This window comes from Stegastes partitus, unplaced genomic scaffold, assembly GCF_000690725.1.
Source record: "Stegastes partitus isolate 25-593 unplaced genomic scaffold, Stegastes_partitus-1.0.2 Scaffold256, whole genome shotgun sequence".
NCBI lineage: Eukaryota > Metazoa > Chordata > Actinopteri > Pomacentridae > Stegastes > Stegastes partitus.
In genome coordinates this window covers 168,811-188,394 of record NW_007577987.1, presented here as the reverse complement: position 1 = coordinate 188,394, position 19,584 = coordinate 168,811, and the positions used below count along the sequence as shown (strand labels likewise).

The 19,584-nt window shown below is 40.6% G+C and overlaps 1 protein-coding gene across 2 annotated transcripts; it reads right to left on the bottom strand.

Annotated features, from left to right (window-relative positions):
• Nucleotides 1-3,760: 3,760 nt before the first annotated feature.
• Nucleotides 3,761-11,493, bottom strand: tlr3 (toll-like receptor 3). Of its 2 annotated transcripts, none has more exons than XM_008282076.1 (5): nucleotides 10,970-11,493; nucleotides 9,064-9,530; nucleotides 6,850-7,044; nucleotides 4,851-6,700; nucleotides 3,761-4,205 (listed from the first exon to the last, which is right to left on the bottom strand). In XM_008282076.1, the coding sequence occupies exons 2-5, from the start codon at nucleotides 9,517-9,519 to the stop codon at nucleotides 3,974-3,976; spliced, it is 2,733 nt and encodes a 910-aa protein (XP_008280298.1). In that variant the 5' UTR covers nucleotides 9,520-9,530; nucleotides 10,970-11,493; the 3' UTR covers nucleotides 3,761-3,973. The 2 variants fall into 2 exon arrangements, with proteins under 2 accessions (XP_008280298.1, XP_008280297.1); XM_008282075.1 differs by having other exon boundaries at nucleotides 10,985-11,493.
• Nucleotides 11,494-19,584: the final 8,091 nt, after the last annotated feature.

Below are 19,584 nucleotides of genomic sequence, written 5' to 3'. Positions count from 1 at the left end.
ACTGGAACGCCCTTTTGCTCAACTGCTGTTGTTTAATATGTGCACTAGAAATAGCTGTGACTTGACATGACTTATTTGGAATTAGATGCTCTCTGACCGTCCAATCAGAGTGCTGCTAGCTGGCCCCGGGACCACCAACTCTCAATCTGATTGGTTAAAGCAACAGTTTCATTACAATGCATTTTAAGCTACAGGCGTCTTTGATTCTGAAGTTCCTCAGGGCAGATTTCTGTGACCCTGGCAACACATGATGGCTGACATACGATTGGATAAAAGCTCTAAAATAAACATACTGCTGGAAGCACCACAGCCCAGAGACACTATGAAATGAAGAGAGCAGACTATTGGGAATAATGTGAAAAGATTAATGGGAAAATATTACAACATAAGTCAGTAATTCTGATGGAGCAGAGAAGGCCTTGACGGCACACCACTGAAAAAACAATAATCCATCCCGGTCTGCTGGGAAATAACCACCAAGTGTAACTGAACTCTTAATTGAATACATAAAATATGATACACCTTGGCAATTTGAAAAATGTCTTCATATCAAAACTTTTGCAGGAAGGGGAGGACGCATAGGAACTTAATAAAATAATCTTTCTGAAAGCTTACCTACCACTCTGCGGAACATTGCTCTGCATTTTTCCCACTCTGATTGTCTAGCATCTTGCAGACTGCCTGGAACCTTTTCAAGGCGACTGAATGTACAGACTATACAGTACAAGTTTTTCACTGTTATTTATAGGAATGGCCTTTTAATTGAAAACGAGACTTGAGGATCTGCAATAAATGGTAGAGGACTGCTTCACAGACTGTTGTTACTTCCTGCACAGAAGTTACTTTAATATGTACTCATTTCAAGTCAGTATGTACAGTCGTCCTCAAATGTATGCATACCCTCCCATTAAAGAAGGACAAAAAAACGAGACACATGAGCCATGCGTGAGCCCCGACTCTGAAGGTGCCCTGAGTGGTGACCTGAGTCTGACAGGAGGTGCATGTTGTCAGAACTGGAGAGCGATACAGACCGGTTTCAAAGGTCACAAACTTTGGCTCCTGAGCATTTGAAGGTGCTGCAGACGCTAATGAGAAGACATGGGGAGATTCAAATGAATGCTTACATGTGTAGAGAGGGAACTTGCACTTTTAGTTCAAGCTTCAAGAGTTGTGTTTATTTGTCACATGTTCATTTACAGTCGTCCTCAGATGTATTCATACCCTCCCATTAAAGAAGTGAAAAAATAGCTGTTACTGAAATAAGTTGAAATTGACAAAAGTAATAAGAAACAAAAATGTAATGAAAATGATGACATTGCTTTTAAACTGTGGTTCAACAGAAATGCCCTTTTTAAAAAAAAAGAAAACAACAACAACAAAACAAGTAAACAAGCATGATGGGACCCGTAAACTAGCATTTTGTTGAACAACCCTTTGAGTCAATCACTGTAATCAAGTGTTTTCTGTAACTCTCAATCAGACTTCTGCACCTGTTGACAGGTGTTTGGATTTTGGTCCGCTCTCATTGCTCTCATTTGTCATGGACAAATGAGAGCAGTTTACAGCAGTTTTGTTTTTTTTAGTTATTCTTTTCAACCACAACTCAAAAACAATGTCTTATTTCACTAAGTTATAGTTTAGCACATTTTTTATTTATTATTGCTTTTTTCAGTTTCTAGTTGTTTGAGTAACTATTGTGAATTTTGCTTTTCCTTTAATGGTAGGATATGAATACATTTGAGGACGACTGTAACTTAAGAAGGGACCATGCCTTTGCTGTTGCAGCTCCAACACTATGGAACAGTCTGCCTCTGCACATTAGACAGGCCTCTTCTCTGTCTGTTTACCCACCTTTTTTACTTGGCCTTTGACACTTTGTGAGATGTTGATCCTGTTTATTTTTATTCTGTTTTATTGTTGTTATTATATTGCGATTATGTTTTTTATTCTTTTTAATTTTTTATACTTATTGTGTACTTTTATGTATTATAATGTACTCTTTATGTATTTTAATGTACTTTTTTTAATGTATTGATTACAGCACTTTGGTCACCTGTAGTTGTTTTTGAAGTGCTTTACAAATAAATTTGGATTGGATTTGATTAACAAATATTGCTAAAAAAAAAAAATCTTAAATGAGCTTACCATGTTGATGCCAAGCATACACTATATTGCCAAAAGTATTCGCTCACCTGCCTTGACTCACAGATGAACTGAAGAGACATCCCATTCTTAATCCATAGGGCTTGATATGACGTCGGTCCACCCTTTGCAGCTACAACAGCTTCAACTCTTCTAGGAAGGCTGTCCCCAAGGTTTCGGAGTGTGTTTCTGGGAATTTTTTGACCATTCTTCCAGAAGCGCATTTGTGAGGTCACACACTGATGTTGGACAAGAAGGCCTGGCTCTCAGTCTCCACTCGAATTCATCCCAAATCTGTTCTATCAGGTTGGAAGCATGGAATTGTCCACAATCTCTTGGTATGCTGAAGCATTCAGAGTTCCTTTCACTGGAACTAAGGGGCCAAGCCCAGCTCCTGAAAAACAAGCCCACACCATAATCCCCCCTCCACCAAACTTTACACTTGGCACAATGCAGGCCAGTACCAGTCTCCTGGCAACCGCCAAACCCAGACTCGTCCATCAGATTGCCAGAAGCGCGATTCATCACTCCGGAGAAGGCGTCTCCACCGCTCTAGAGTCCAGTGGTGGTGTGCTTTCCACCACTGCATCCGACGCTTTGCATTGCACTTGGTGATTAACGGCCTGGATGCAGCTGCTCTACCACGGAAACCCATTCCATGAAGCTCTCTACACACTGTTCTTGAGCTAATCTGAAGGCCACATGAAGTTTGGAGGTCTGTAGCGATTGTCTCTGCAGAAAGTTGGCGACCTCTGCTCCCTATGTGCCTCAGCATCTGCCGACCCCGCTCTGTCAGTTTACATGGCCTACCACTTTGTGGCTTAGTTGCTGTCATTCCCAATCGCTTCCACTTTGTTATAATACCACTGACAGTTGGCTGTGGAATACTGAGGAGTGAGGAAATTTCACGACTGGACTTGTTGCACAGGTGGCATCCCATCACAGAACCATGCTGGAATTCACTGAGCTCCTGAGAGCGACCCGTTCTTTCACAAATGTGTGTAGAAACCGTCTGCATGCCTTAGTGCTTGATTTTTTTTACACCTGTGGCCATTGAAGTGATTGGAACACATGATTTTGATTATTTGGATGGGTGAGTGAATACTTTTGGCAATATAGTGTATATCTAACTTTAAAAAACCAAATTAAGCAGCAGTATTTCATGTTGTCCACAGGCTCACATCACCAATGGACGTTTTACTGAAGTATAGCAGTTTCTGTAATTCCCTACTATAGCCACTAGATGTCAGGACAACAGAATTTTTAAAGCCCTCATGTCTTATTTTAATTTTAGGCCAGTGTGATTGTGATTTGTATTAGGCGCAAATTTTCTATGGCAACATATGAGCAGAAACACTTCATTAAGATGTTTTATAATTGAAAATGTGGCTGGGATTGATTTTTATTCTAGAAATGTTGGGGTGGATGTTACAAATACAGCAAATGAGTAAACAACAGTAAATCATTAATATGTGGTTAATAAATAATAAATAACCAGACCACTGGATCGTGTTTAAAAATATAATGTGTGTGTGTGTGTGTGTGTGTGTGTGTGTGTGTTCGCCTGCAAATCTGTTTTAGTAAGTTATAAAAAAAAAAAAAAAAACATTCCACGGTGTAGTTGAGATATTCATGTGACTTTATTGGACTTTTGACGTACAGCCACAATATCCTTCAAACACAACATGACTTAAGTAGTATGAAGCACATATATAAGCCAAATATTTACACAGAAGGAAAACAATCAGCAATTAGAAACAATTACACAAACTGTACAAGCATAGGTAATTATTGTCATGAATCAAATTTTCCACTATTAACAAGGAAAAAGTCAGTCCTGCAGTCGGTTAGTCATGCCGAGCGCAATGAGGAGCTTCTGGTGAAAGGCCGGTACTCTCTCCTTATGGACAGGCCAGTCCAGGACGCAACATGAACGCAACATGCCCCTGCGGAGGAACAGGGAGCGAGACAACTTGTAGTCGTGCACATCCTGTAGAAAGACCAGAACAACAGAGTCCCTGCTGGCTTCGATGACCTGGTGAAGTGCCTGGTAGACTTTAAATCTGGGTAAGAAAAGACAAGCAATTAACGCAAGAAGGACAACATTCTCTCTGTCGCTGATAATACAGATGTATGTAGATTTTACTAGACATCACAGCATTCAAATATACAGAACTGGGCAAAAGTTTTAGGCGCTTTAGAGGTTCTGATTTTTATCAATCAAGCAATACCATTAGGAGGCATCTTATTGGTCCTAAATTTATTTTTGCAGAAGGACCAGTTTGAATATACAGCCTGAGTCATACAGAACTGTCTTCAGCCAAAAAACAACAAGAGCAAACAAAGAGCCTTGTTTTTAACATCATGGAGTCAGTGTGGGGGTCACATGAAGAAACAGAAGCAACTGAGACAGCCTTGGTCTACAGAGGAACCGTGGCACGTTCTCCAAAATGCTGGAATACCTACTTACCACCTTTAAAAACTGTGAGCAAATATACTGGAAAAACTGGTTCATCCCCTGTTGCTGTAAAGTAGCACCACCATCAAACACTGATTTGATGAGGCTATTTGTGGTATAGCATTTGAGAGCATCCCCACTTTACATTTAGAGTTTCAAGCTTTTGCTCAGTACTGTTTATATTTACATTTTATTTGGCTTTAACTTAATAATCATAAAGCATAACTCCAGTAGTGTATGTTTGATTTACCGTCTACACCAGGGATCTTTGAGAAGACTTTCAGTGACGACAAACAGGATTTTTCTGGACTTGTTCATATTATCCACGATGGACTCGAGCTGTGGCATGCCAATAACTGAGTCTCGATCCTCCAAACAAAACCGACACATTTCATTCTCCAAAGGGACCAGCCTTCTCTCCACCCAGCTGGCGTCTCTGTCTGCATATACGACGTAAGCATCATACTCAAATTCTCTGCCCTCTTCAAGTTTGGCATCACTATATCCTAGTGTGCGATTGATCAGTATATTCCAATAGAACTGAATCCTCCAGCCATGGAACCGCACCAGAAGTGCGATCACAATCAGCGTGATGACAGCTGTGCTGCTCAGTATGTAAAGAGCCTGAAATGGGGTCATGTCTTTGCAAGAGAGGGGGTCAAAATCCATGATGGAGCGGTTGAAGTAAGTTAGCGGGGTGTTGCACTTATACTGGTCCTTGAGACCCGGCACACTGGTCATATTTGTTTTGTTCAACCATGTCGTGAACCACAGGATGCTGTCACACGTGCAGTCAAACGGATTTTTTTCCATGACAAGCAGGCTGAGGTTGCTCATAGGAGTTTTGAACACTTCAGGCCTCACTGCTGTGATCAGGTTCTTCTGTAAACGTAAAACCCGCAGTGAGGTCAGATCATCAAAAACGGAGTCCTTCAGACTGTTTAAGAGATTGTTGGTGAGGCTTAGCTCCTCGAGGCTGGTCAAACCTCTGAGAGCCTCCACTGGAATCTCATCAAATCCGTTATAGTCCAGCTGTAAGTTTATCAGATTCCGCGTATACTTGAGAAAAAACACTGGCCCACCAAGGTTGGCACTCTTCCACAGCCGGGCTAAGTTGTTATGTTGGAGTTTCAATACCTTCAGGTTCACAGTGCCCTCCAGCATACTTTCTTTGATGTTTGCAATGTTGTTGTTGCTCAGATCCAAGATGGTAAGGTTGGACAGGAACCTGAATGGAGAGGGATCCTGGTTCAAAGCTTCAGCTCTCAGACTTTTTCCCAAAGTCAGGACTCTAAGACCGGGCACGCCAACAAATGATCCAGAACTCAGGGTAACTGACTGATAGTTATTGCTCATGTGAATCTCCTGAACCTTATCCAGGCCTTCAAATTCTCCACCAGTGAGACTTTGCCTGATAAAGTTGTAATCTAAAAGAAGAATGGTGAGGTTTCTCAAAAACGAGAAGCTTCCATTATTAATGAGGTTTATATCTGTTCCTATCAGATTCAGCTTTGTAAGCGGTGAACCCGCAAGTGAGATTAAGGTCCTGTTGGTCATGTATTTGAGTGACGTGTAACTACTCCCGCTCAGATCAAGTTCTGTAAGACTTGTCAGGCCTGTAAAGGTGTGCTCTGTGATCCTCAGAGCTTTATTTCCTGCTAATATCAAACTCTCCAGGGAGCTTAATGGTTGGAAAGAGAAGTCATTGATAATGGGGCTGGAGGAGCTTTTCACCAGTGCTTTTGTCAGCTGGAGTTTTTTTAAACTTTCGAGCCCCATAAATGAGCTGTTGGTCAGGCGCTTGAGGTTGTTGTCGGACATAATCAGAGTTTGAAGTTTAGGCAGCCACTGGAATGAGCCATCTTCAATTTTACTCATGCTATTACTGGACAGATCCAGAAAGGTTACATTTGTTTTGTTCAGTCCAATGAAGGTTGTGTTTGTCAGCGTGATCAGATTCATCTTCTTAAGAGACAGGGCATCGATGGCGGTATCAGAAAGGGCTGAGCAGACTTTGGAAATGACCCGAGTGCCTATTTTGCTCCCATCCAGTATTAAAGTACGTAGGCCAGAAATAGGCTTAAAGCAACCCGTCTCCAGCTGCAACAAATCAGAGAAAACTTATCGTGAGACAAAAAAGGGAAATAAAACAAACATCTGAAAGCAAGGTGGTACGAGAGTTACTTTCTACGGATAGTTCCAGTTTCGTCAATAACATTTCATTTCCCATTTCTAGGTACGTTTCTTACTGTGTTTAGAGGCACTGATGACAGGTTGAGGAGTTGTAGAAATGATGACTGGTTGAGGAAGGAAAAGTCTTCTCTCTTCAGAGCGGTGAATTCGTTGAATGCCAGATTGAGCTTCACTAATCTGGGCAGTTGTGGCTGAGAGCCAAGCGTGGCTGACTGCAGTTTGTTTATGGAAACATCAAGAAATTTCAGGCTCTGTGAATTATGAACAGAGAATGAAAACAGAGTTAGGGCTCATTTATTTCAGTGCATGAGGGGCATATCAAACAACTGAACTCCTGAAAGAGATGCTTTGGTTTTGCTCTACAGCGTAGTTCAGACGTGACCCCTGTATAAAAAGGCAGCACTTCTCTCTGGTCCTCAGTGTCCATACAGAGATAACACACGTCATTTTTTTTCCTATAGCATGAACAACCTTCCTGCTGAGCTGCACCTACACCATAATCACTTATTCACAAACTCATAACTTCTTTGTTTAAGTTTTGTTTCAGTAATTCATCATCATCTTTACAGTCCTTACATATTATTTTATTCCTGTTCTTCTTTTACTGCTTGTACTCTCTTTATCTTATTCTCTTCCTTTATTCATTTTTTAAATGTTTTATTATATCATAAACAGCTGCAGAAGAAGTTCTTCACTTCTGGAATATAGGTTTTTCTGCTTTCTTGTCAGAAGCTAGTAAACTAGAGCTTGATCAGAACTAAAAACACAGAGAAAAAACAACCCCAAAGCAGATTTTGATATGGAAAAAAACAAACAAATTCCAAAGTAACCAATCACGTGAGCTGCCAAATAAATCAAGTAGAGTAAATGTTCAATATTTTTGTCCTGAGTCGAGCTATAAAACAGCATGGTGATGCTCAAGGAAAGTACGAGTACTGCATAAAAGTACTGGATTTAAGAAAATGTACTGCAGACTGCATCCATGGTGTAATTTGTGTAAAATCCTGTCAGGATCCACAACCACCGAGCTTAAAACCAGCTCCTCCTCTGCCACTGTCAAAATCTGTACATACACTTTTAATAATGTTAATGTTATCTTTTCTCTCTCTCTTTTTTAAATTCCTCTTGAAATCACTTGTATATTGAGTGTTTGCCTATTTTGAATACATTTTCTATCGGATTATAAAAAAAGTGAGACACACTCAGGTCACACGGTGATGCCTGAAGTGTGTGAAGCATCATGTTAGTTTTGAAATTTGTCTTTAGAAAGTTGGACCCAGCATTTCTTATAGGGTACAAAAAACTGCTCACAGGATTAAAACTTATAAAACTATGTATGCTGTGCGACAAAAACACGCTCCTGAGTTTCTGTTCACTATATAAGCTGCTACATTTGTGGTTCTCCTTCGAGAATCTGGACAAACTCTGTTATTCTCCATGTTGTATAGAACATTACATTTACCAACATCCCAGCAAAGTGTTTTTGTGTGTTTGAAGTTCAACAATTACAGCACATTTCTGCAGCAGGAGACTGACAGACAGAACATCTCACTTAGTTTGGTTTCTTAACCCTTTTGTTTCTTGTGGTATGCAAGTGAACACTCAGTCCTAATTCCATTTCCTCCCCATTGTGGCAATGCGCAGACAGAAGCACAACGACAGGGAAGTGAAGGGAAGGTCAATCGGACAAAGAGAGAAAGAAAAGCCACATGCTCTAGACAGCTGTCTGCATGCCTCCTCCTGCTAAATTTGTGTGAATATTGTGATTTTTTTTTTCTTTGTTTTTTGTTATTTAGAGTCCAAAGTGTAGGATTTAGGAAGATCTGCTGGCAGACATGGAATATAACATTTATAAAGACATTTTCATTCCAGTGAGCCCTCCATACCCACACGTTGAGGCAGGTCCTTATCCATGTGCAGTCATGTTTCGACAGCAGCAACAGACAAACCCAACACTGGCTCTACACGAAGCCTTTAGCATTTTTAGCAGCCACTGTAGGTTCTCCTACAGGCTGTATGGCAATAGATCCTACACTGCGGTGCTTTAAACATCAACAATTCTCTGCTCATGATGACTCTTGATGCGTCCCATCTATTTATCTCTCCTCCGACCTGCAGGAACAGCTCCTTCTTTGTGTCCCGAGGCCTCATAATTTACAAATGACGCACTAACTGCATGTGCATGAAATGGTGCTGCACCAATAAAACTGAACCTCATTACTAATCACATGCGTCATGTCACTATTGGTTATGACAACGGTGTACTGTACCTGCAGCCCAGAGAACGGCTCTCCTTCCAGCTTCAGCCTGTTGCTGGCCATATTCAACGATATCAGATTGGTACAATGGCTCAGATCCTCGTTCTTCAGCAAATGCACTTGGTTATGTTTCAGGTTCAGTGTCTGTAGCAGAGGCAGCGTCTGGCACAAACCCTCCTCCAGCTTGGAGATGCTGTTGTAGCTGGCATCGAGGTGGACGAGACCTGGGTACAGCTTCAGCGACACAGGGGGAAGCCCCACCAATCTGTTGTGAGATATATCCAAACTGAAGATGTTTGTGGGAAGATCCGGAGGAATCTCCCGAAGGCTGAGGTGACTGCAGTCAGCTCGGCCGTCCTGCACGTGGCAGGAGTTCTTCTTAACGGCGGCCACGTAATAGGACGGTCCCATCATTAAACAACACATGATGAGGGCCCATGATAGCAGACAGGAACGAGGGGAGCACATCTTTCAAGAATCTTTAAGAAGAGAGAATAAAATGTGAGCTTTAACCTACATTAAGCATTTGTACAACAAGAACATTGACATATTCATGGAAAACATGTTCGCATTAACATTTATCTGCTGGCACATTCAGTTAATACAGAGAATCATCCATCCATCATCTATACACCGCTTAATCCTCACTAGGGTCACGGGGGGCTGGAGTCTATCCCAGCTGACTTAGGGTGAAGGCAGGCGACACCCTGGACAGGTCACCAGTCTATCACAGGGCTACACTTAGAGACAGAAGCACACTCACATTCACACTACGGACAATTTAGAATCACCAATTAACCTCAACATGTTTTTGGACTGTGTGGGAGGAAGAACCCGGAGAGAACCCACGCTGCACGGGGAGAACATGCAAACTCCACGCAGAAAGATCCTGGGTGTCCTAACGGATCTTCTAGTTGACAATGCTAACCACTGAGCTACCTTGCAGCCCTGCAGAGAACCATCAGGGCATATTTTAAGTTGTATTTCTTACAAAATGTAAGTCTGATATTCAATCTTCTGTTAGCAGGATTTTAGAGGTATGAGAGGTTAGAGGGTTTGTTTGTGGGATGTTTTCTGCTGACAGGCTAATCAGAGAAATGACCACCAATTGAAAAGAGAATGATGGGGAACACCATGGTGGCATCCTGTGTTTAGCTGTGCCCGATATAACCATGAGTGGTTTAACCCTGTTCAGGACTTTTGGCGTCTTTTGGACCCTATTTGGTTTAAGTATTGTTTTTTTATTTTTGAAGATTTTTTTTTAAATATAAAAAGAGGGACATTTGTCATGTATTTGGAACCAAAAATACGTCAACATATCAGAAAATGTATTTAACATAGTATAAAAGTCTATAATGAATACCAACAAATATTTTGCACATATTCTTTCTTGGGGTCCGGTGGATCCTGAAAGACTTCCTACATATGGCAGCATGAAAGTCCTGAATAGGGTTAAATAAATACAAACAAGCTCGAGTGTTTTCCCCCTGCAACAGAGTGATAATAGGATGCAGGCAGACCATTCGGCTGCTCCTCATTATTAGCATTTTTATAATGACTAGTGACACCTTTAACTCTACATATAGTCATTGCATTGCTTGTTGATATAAAAATACAGAGTATACAAAGAAACAAGACCATCACTACTACATGTAGTCATTTTACCTATTGCTTATTTAATAATATAGAGCAGTGCAGCCTTATCCGGGATTATGGAATCTTTAGAGATGAAAAAGTCATAATTCTGTTTCATCCCTGACATTACAACAGTATCTGGCATACTACACATCCTGTAGGCTGTTGTTATTACACCACAGTTTGCTGATTATACCTGGGATTGTAGGTTATTTATAGCATTAAATGTGTGACTTTGACATCTCACACTCTCTGAGGTTGGATTTGATCTTAGATACAATACCTGCAGAACACTTACTAATTCTACTGCTTCTCATCACGTGGGGCATCCAGACTTCAGACAGATGTGATTCACTTCCAGCAGCTCAGCTTCTGCTCTTGAAAAATGTCAACTTGGTCTAAAAACCTAAAGAACCAGGCATTGTGGCAACAGCGCAACAAAATAAGGAAATGAGAAACAGGAAACTCCGGTTTCATTTCTATATCAGCGTTGATCCAGTGGAGGATTAACCATTTCGTGCAGGAGGATGTCCACGTTTTTCAGGAAGTCGAGATTAAAAAAAAAAAAATCATAGTCACGGTGTGAGCAAGCATCTGGCATGAAGAGCTACTTTCCCAAAGCCCGATCAGATCTCTGTGGACTTTGGTAGGTGTTTGGTGGAAGTCAGTTGTGGCGGCAGAGGCATGAACACGTGAACGAGTTCGTGCCAGCTGGGAGGCGCGTCCGTTTAAACCATGTAAACCTGTTTCAGTGGGTGCGACATTATTTCATCTGCAAACATTAAATATGTCAGGAATGACTTCACGTCTGTTGTGATTCCCGCAGCATTAAGTCCAAAACAAACTGCGGAGTTCATGCGGGGTAACTACCGTAAATATGCGAGTAGATGTGCAAGACATGGCGGAGGCGCAAAGTCAGCTGGGATTATGGTGAAAATATTTAATAATAAAATGTTACATAAGTTCCAAAGAACATAAACTATTCCCTATCTCCTTTTTCACCGTTAATGTTGCCTGGACTGTCTTATTGCCCATGTGTTGTGGTTTTAGAGATTTGTTTAGATTTTTTTTAAACTTGAGTTATTATTATTATTATTATTATTATTATTATTATTATTATTATTATTATTATTATTATACATTCATTTATTTTTATCTTATTTTGGATTTTATACTTAAATTTCACTACTCATTATCTTTGAGACTGAATTAAAATAGCAGAATGATTCTGCCTTTAAATTGTAAAACATTAGTCATGGATTAGATTCTGCACCAACACATATTTTAAGCTTTATTTAACCTTTTTGAACTCAGAATGCAATGAGGTGCTGTGAGGAAGCCTCATGCACAATGCAGCTGAGCAAGGAAATCAAAGATGTGGGCACTCAAATAACAAAACCTAAACAAAGTCAGTAAAATGAATAAAAACATATATATGCATGAATAAACTAAAACAAGAGCAGCTGGAAGTAAAATAAGAATTCAGATTAACAACTTGAATCGTCCGTAGGATAAAAATTGAGGCCAGCTTTACATTTTTCTGCAAGTTGGAGGTTTTATAGTGAGTAAGAGTCCAGAATACAAGACAGTAAGGAAGTAGTGTCACATGATAAAAATAACTGTAAGGGCCTTTTACAATCCAGTGTACAGGTCATAGTATTATTATTATCACCAGTAATAAATCTCAATGCCCAGTAATAAACAGTGGCCCAGGGCTGGAGGGTTCTGTTTTTTCTTGCCTGTATTTTTTTCTATATTGCAGAGAGTTCTGTAAAAGAAACCATGCTTGTCACAATATGGATAATAGGATATAACAGACTTTATCTTCTATTTCACGAGACACACTCAGTGTTGAACTACTTGACAAATAACTTTTTCAGGATCTGAAAGCAGGCAGGTGCAGTTGTACCCTATGTGTCCGGTACAAAGATCAGGTGACACAGAAATACATGACAATGTACGGCCTGTGTCTTATTATAGTCACACAGGACGCTAAATATGAACACTGCACCGTCCAAAGAAAGTGACCAAGAAATAGATGTTTCTGTTCTAAGAACAGCAGCTGTGAACAAATGGGTCAACGCGTTTTTCGGGCTAAGTGAGTCATGCACTTACCTTTGGCATGTGATTTGCTTAAACAGACGACACACAAAGGCAGAAATGGTTTAGATGCTCAGTAAACGGCTTCCACTGACTAAAGAATTTGAACCTCAAAGTACATGTGAAGAAAGCACAAGTGCTACTTTTGGCTCTTTGTTGATGCTTTTATTTCTTGGTTTGATTGTTTTTGTTACCTTTCCTCATCCTGGGTGAGAGACATTTCTCCTTTTTTTCAGGAAAGTCCTGATCTCTTGTTCTGGATAATTGTTATTATCAGATTTCATCTCGCTCATTATCCTGAGGCCTGCTGTACAGTAGAGTACTAAATTACTCTTTGCAAGTACATATATAACCTCTCCACACCCATGTTTGTTTCTCTCAACAGAAATGCAAACATGGGAGTTGCCCCATACAGTCCTTCAATGGCCTTTGTTTAAAAGCACAAAGCCCTAAGGTCGTAGTGTGGATCATCCATTCACTCTCGCCACCTTCATGCAGAAAAAAAACCCCCTGAAAACTTCATGTGAATGTTTAGTTCTTGTTGTTTTCTATCAGTATATAATTTTGCATGACCTCATTCAGAGCATCAGAGAAATGAAACTTACTGCATAGCTGCTTCTATTAAAATTCACCACTAGAGGGCGTTAGGACAGTGTTTATGAGCCACTCAGCATTGAGCCTCTTCATATCCTATGATAAATATTTCTTATTTCTTGTCTTCCATTTCATATGTGAAAATTGTTGCCTCAAACAAATATCTTTCCTCTGACATGACAGTGTGTGTACACGCATACTGCAAATGATCTGCCTTTGTTTCCCTATTGCAGTACTAATATTGCTTGTTTTCTCTTTTTTATATGTATAGTATGGGATTCTGAATCATTTGTGACTGTCTTTATATTTATTTGATTGGGAAATGCATACAGTGGTCACAGCTTCACCTTTAACTGTGAGTGGCAAAAACAGGCTTTTTAATATTTTTCTGCACCCTCCCTGGGTGACATGTCGTCCTTTTTGTTTTACATCCTACACTGCCAGAGTTCAGGTTGCCACTATAACTATACAGCCGTAGTCCTTAAACTGCATGTCGCCCCTCTTTGGGGGGATTTAGACCACCTAGTTGTAATTTGCTGTACATAAAAAATATACAAAAACCTCCAGTCAACAGTTGTTAATGCTGTTTTTCACTCTGCTGACTTTTATTTTTGGAGCTTTTGTGCAAATTGATCGTGGTCATCTCTCAGGAGTTCGACATAAAATACTGCTTGAAGCGATGAGTCAAAAAATATATGAATCGTTCCTAAGATATACATTCCAAGGAAATGGAGTGAAGTTGATTTATTCCGCTGCACATATCATTGCAGTTTTAGGCTGCTCGTAAGTGCATTACTACGACAGTCCAAATACCTATAAATTTGAAGATAACTGCATTGGCAAATTCATTTTGAAGGGTCAGCAGTAATGTAAAAGCAGAAATGACCTGCTGCTGCTGCTGCTGCTGCTAAATGAATCAGAGCAATTTTGAACCACAGTAGATCAACAAAACCTGCACTGAGAGCAAAAGCAATTAATGTCTTGTTATTGATTATAAGGGATATGTCATGTCATCGTTATTACCATGGATTGATGATCCTCCTTTAAAGTAAGTCCTCCCAGTTTAAGTTCAAATGTTAACACTTGTTTTTCTTCATAATTGCTCCCATATTCTGTTGACAGTTCACTTACTAAGCAAATCTCTCACTGAAAAAATCCAGTACGTCGTTTCAAATCTTTAATCATATCATACCAACAACCGCTTTGAACCACAGCGTGTTAATTAGCTCAACGTCAGCTGTCATGCCACAGAGCGCGTGTCCCATCATTCCCAAGTATGCCATTAATCCAAACCAATGCAGGCACAGTTCAAAGCTCCACCATGTCAAAGTGCTGCTGAAATGAACCATTAATCTCTTTAAAATCCATCAGGAACTTTAATTAGAAGTCTAGCCTTGTTTAAATCCATTATTCAGACTGTATTGAATACTGTAAACTAGAGAGTTCTGTCTTTGCATTTGTAGAAAAAAATAAACTTGTTTTACTCATGATAATGACACAACATTAGGGATGGCAATACAAGTCAGTTCAATTGTTTGGTACAGGCTGAAGAATCATGTAATTTTATAGAACTTGGTAAAAACATTCATGATCTCCAGAAGACAAATCCTACTGATCGGACATTTAATGTTTGGAATGAAATGCCTTCACAACTACTGGATGGCTTTTCTTGGAAATTCCTCAAGATGTCCAAACAATACAAATGACTTTACTGATCCCCTGAATGCTAATGGTGCCAGAGGAATAGTTTCCATGATTACAAATATCTTAACATGTACTTGAAGGATGGAAGTTTTGGTTTGACATTCGTGGTTCTCAGACAATTCATTCTATAGACTTTGGTGATCGTCAGCCATTGTTCTCTTCCTGCCATGAGGTTAACGTTTATTGTTTCTCATGAAATAGCTCAACAACTATTGAATGTATTGGTGAGAAATTTGGCACAAACATTCTTTGTCCCCAAAGAATCAATTATAGCCACTTCGATCTCCTGAGTTTTCATCTTTTAATTCTCAGGTTACAGTTTGAATTTGTTCAACACACTGGTTTTGGTGGAATACCTGCAAAACAACTGACTAAATGTTAGTGAGCACATCAGTGGCTAGCTCAAAGCTTTGCTCTGCCTTACTACAGCCTCACAGGGCTGCTGGCATTCCTGTAGACTCTTACTCTTGTAAAAACAAACAAACAGAAAACATGCTTGGGATTGATTTCTGAGTTTAAGATTAAGCAGTGTTGAAGAATTTCCCACATCAGTGATGTCTCTAACATTTGCTTTTTAGCCAAAAAAGGAAGCAGCCTGTGTTTCAGTTCCCTTTTGGCATATCATGTTGACTTCTTCCATGTTTTCCATCCACCTTGCACACTCCCTAATAGATTGATTATGCAGAGATTTATGAAGGGAGGACATGACCCCACCGTGACCTTCTAACACACCATGTTTTCTCTCTCTAGTAACAGTATGCAAAGAAGGAAACATTACATTGCCCCAAGATTAAAGAAAAAAAAACAAAAAACAGCTCTAAACACCCCTTTCCTCACCCCTCGTGGCCATACAGACACAGACATACATGCACCTGTCTATCCCTTCCCTTTTCCTCTTTATCCCTCCGTCAGATTAATAAAGCAGCTCCTTCCTGGGATAGACCTCAGGCCACCTGATTGGTTTACCCCACTGCTAAGCTGAGGCAGCTTACAGGGCTTTGTGCCAATGGCCGGATTGCTGAAGACCTGTAAAAAAAAGTGGAGACAGTTAGCGTGGTCAGCACCGTGGGGTTGCTCAAGCTAGTAAGGCAATAAATTTAACAAAAAAAAAAAGAAAGAAAGATAAGATCCAGGGGGTTCTGCAAGAAAAACAGGGCAATCAAACGAAGTGACATCAAAGGCTCAAGGAGCAGAAAGGGCTGTGATGAGAAACGGAGCAAATGATGCAGCAGAGGATTGTTACAACTCCCGTCTGCTAAATCATGAGGTCTACAGATCAGAAGGGGAAGAAGGCAAACAGAGACGTGAAAGCTGACAGGAATCAGGTAGAGAGCAGATTCTCGCAGGAGAAACAACTTGGCACTGGGATGAAGGATTAAGAGTGAGGAGAAACACCCCTTGTGTACTGTGGACGCAGTGAGTGGCGAGTGTTTCACTTACTGTAGTCAGAGAGCGGCCAGTGCGTGTCATGCGTACGTGTGATTGAATGCACTCATGCAAAAGGGATAACTGAGGGGGGTGGGGGGGGAGGCAGCGGCTCCATCAATGGGAGTGTGTGTGCCACATTCTTCATCTTACTGGCTCGGGTAAATCTCCTCTCCCTCATTTGCAGACTGAATCTCTGGAGTGTTGGAATGCCTCGAAACAAAAGGTGAGTTTGCCCTCCTGGCTCTTCACTGCTATATATACTGGATGTTAACCTATGTTATGTAATCATGTGCATTAAGTCACACAGAAACTTCATTATCAGCGTGTTCAAATCCTCACTACACACAGAGTGGAGGGCTGTTAATTGTGCACTTCTATGTGTGTGTGTGTGCTTTGGACATTGATCTGTTTATTTGCTCCAAGAACATAATAGTGGTGGATGGTGAGTTGTGCACTTTCATTGTGCGATGGCCATTCGCTGTGTGTGCAACTTGAGCGAGAGAAACAAAAACTGGAGCACGGACTATTCAAATCAGAGTGGTAGCTGAGGTCTGTGTCAGCTGATATTTTAAGCAGAGAGGGGATGACTTCATCTTCATGCAAGGTTGGTGAAGCAGAAAAAATTTAGATAAGTGAGCTGAAGAGATTTTATACAGCAAAATATGGAAGAAGAGAAGGGCAATGCACATAGAAGGAGAGGTGTCGGCAGCAGTAGCAATGTTGTAGCATGTTCTTTCTGCCCTCTGCAGAAAGAAAAAAAAGACACTGCAGTATATCTCCCCCTCCCCAGTTTGCTGACCAATGATGTTTGGAGGTCAGACTCCCAGCTCATCTACTGGTGTCAGCGGCTGACACACAGCCTGTTCAAGAACACAGCGCTTATTACACCTTAGAGGAAGGGAGGGGCCAGCCATTAAAAGCAATATAGGTGATTTTTTTTTTTTACATCCGTCGCATGCTAATGAAAATACAGAGCAGAACAGGACGTAGATGTATGATTTTTTATTTTTTTCTATTAGGGGTATGACCACTCCACACATGGGTGACTCCATATGATGTGTCACCCTGCACGGAAATCGCCTTAGATGGAGCAGAGTGAGACATGAATGTCAGATGACAGAGATGCAGCATCACAGACAATTCAGTTATGGAAGCTTCAACCACATGACAAGGAAAAAAAAGGAAATTTGCTCATTGCCAACTTGCTAATTCTCGCTTATTGTTTTCTGCAACCACTGTGCAAGTATAGACACATTCTCTGTGTTTTTCTTTTCTATTTGGGCATGAACTGATGGTATGTGTTTCTCATCACTGGCTAGTGCTCACTAAGTGCTGACTCGGGTCTCTTCTCACTATAAGTGGTCCCCAGGGGAGACAGGACGTCAATACTGAATTGGAATCAGCAGCATGGATCTACTACTGTACTGTTAACTCTCTGCAGTGCAGCTCAGAAAAATGCAAGGAAAGACAATGCAGCGTGGAGAGGGCACAGCTTGAAATGTGCTAGATGAAATGAACCCTTTACAACTTAGTCATTTTACATCGCTTAACCTTCTTTTTAATGAATCAGTTACACACATTAATGTGACCCAAAAAGAAAACAATATCCCCTCTATGGTTAGAGGCAATAGTTAGCATAAAAAAAGGAAGTGTGCATTTTAATTGAAGTTTGACAGGGATGTGAAACAGAGAGAAGCAAATGTTTGTGTTCGGGTGTATTGATTGATTCAGCACTAAGATTTATTTACTTATTGTTTTGGCTGGTATATTATGTGTAATGTGTAAGGACATATGCAGGAACTTGCACTTGCACTTGCATTTATTGATTTTTCGCCACTTGTGGACGGAAATAGAGGTGGAAATCACAAATTGTTTTGCTGAAAGTGATCCATTTAAAGTTTATAGTCACTGACTATGCAGTTTGCTTAATTTTTTCTAAACTACGCAGACACATCCTCGTTCAAAGACACTTAAGTGCAACAATGGGAAGGCACTTAAGTAAGTGAATGCATCATTGTGCGCTTGGCTGTCTTCATTTCAGTCGTTTGTTCAGTTCAAAACTAGTCTATACAAGCACTGTACATATTAGCACAGCAGCCAGTTATAAAAGACTGAGTTTTTTAAATTTTGATTCTCATGGAGATCGTGGCTTTTGAGGTCTTTTAATTTGCTTCATAGCTGACTGAGCTGACAGCAGCTGGTCAGAGGCTCACTAGTGCTGAAAGCTGCAGATTCACACCGACGGTTCAGATTCAGCACAATGAGTTCACTTTGTCAAGTTCAGTTTGTTCAGGCACTGGATCCCCAAAACATCCTATAAAATTAAATTAACATGTGGTTCATGTGGCTTCATTAGAACTTACACATTCATGGTTGACACATTACTGATTAGAGCAGCTTTAGGGAGTTATTTAAAATGAATTTTACAATATACAATAATCATTTGTCTATGGCTGTGGAGTCTCACAATAAGACCTAAAACTTTTCCTATATTACAAACCAAATGCGTTTTGCTCTCTTCATCTTGTAAGTGAGTGCTGCCTGCAGCACAGACAGTGAGTCGGGCTGAGCCGTGCCCCCCAGTTGTGCGAGGACGTTTCCAGCGAGGAGCTATGACTGAGGCTTTGACCATGTGCTAAAAGCTGTGAGACAAGTGGCCTTTTCAGAGGGAGATTACACCTTTCTAACGCCAGACTGAGTGCAAAGAAGGCAGGCAGAGCTTTGTGCCAGCAACTTAAGCTTTGGCTACAACAGTCTGGCAGTGCCAACAACCCAGCCTGTCAGTAATAGTTAGCAGATGGGACCAAATGCCTTCTTGATTTAAAAAGACGTGAGCATTGAGCGAGCGCTTAGATGTAGTGGCTCCTTTTAACATACAGATAGGACAGTAAAGCTTCTTTTACCATGTTTTCACGTAATTTATATGTGCTATTTGAATATCCCTATTCTACATCAGGGAACATTAAGAGACAACTAAAGAAATAGAGAAAAGAAGCGGATGTGACTGAAAGCAAAATGCTCCTTCAAAGAGTCTCTATTTGCATTGGATACAGTAATGACATAGTGTGAGGT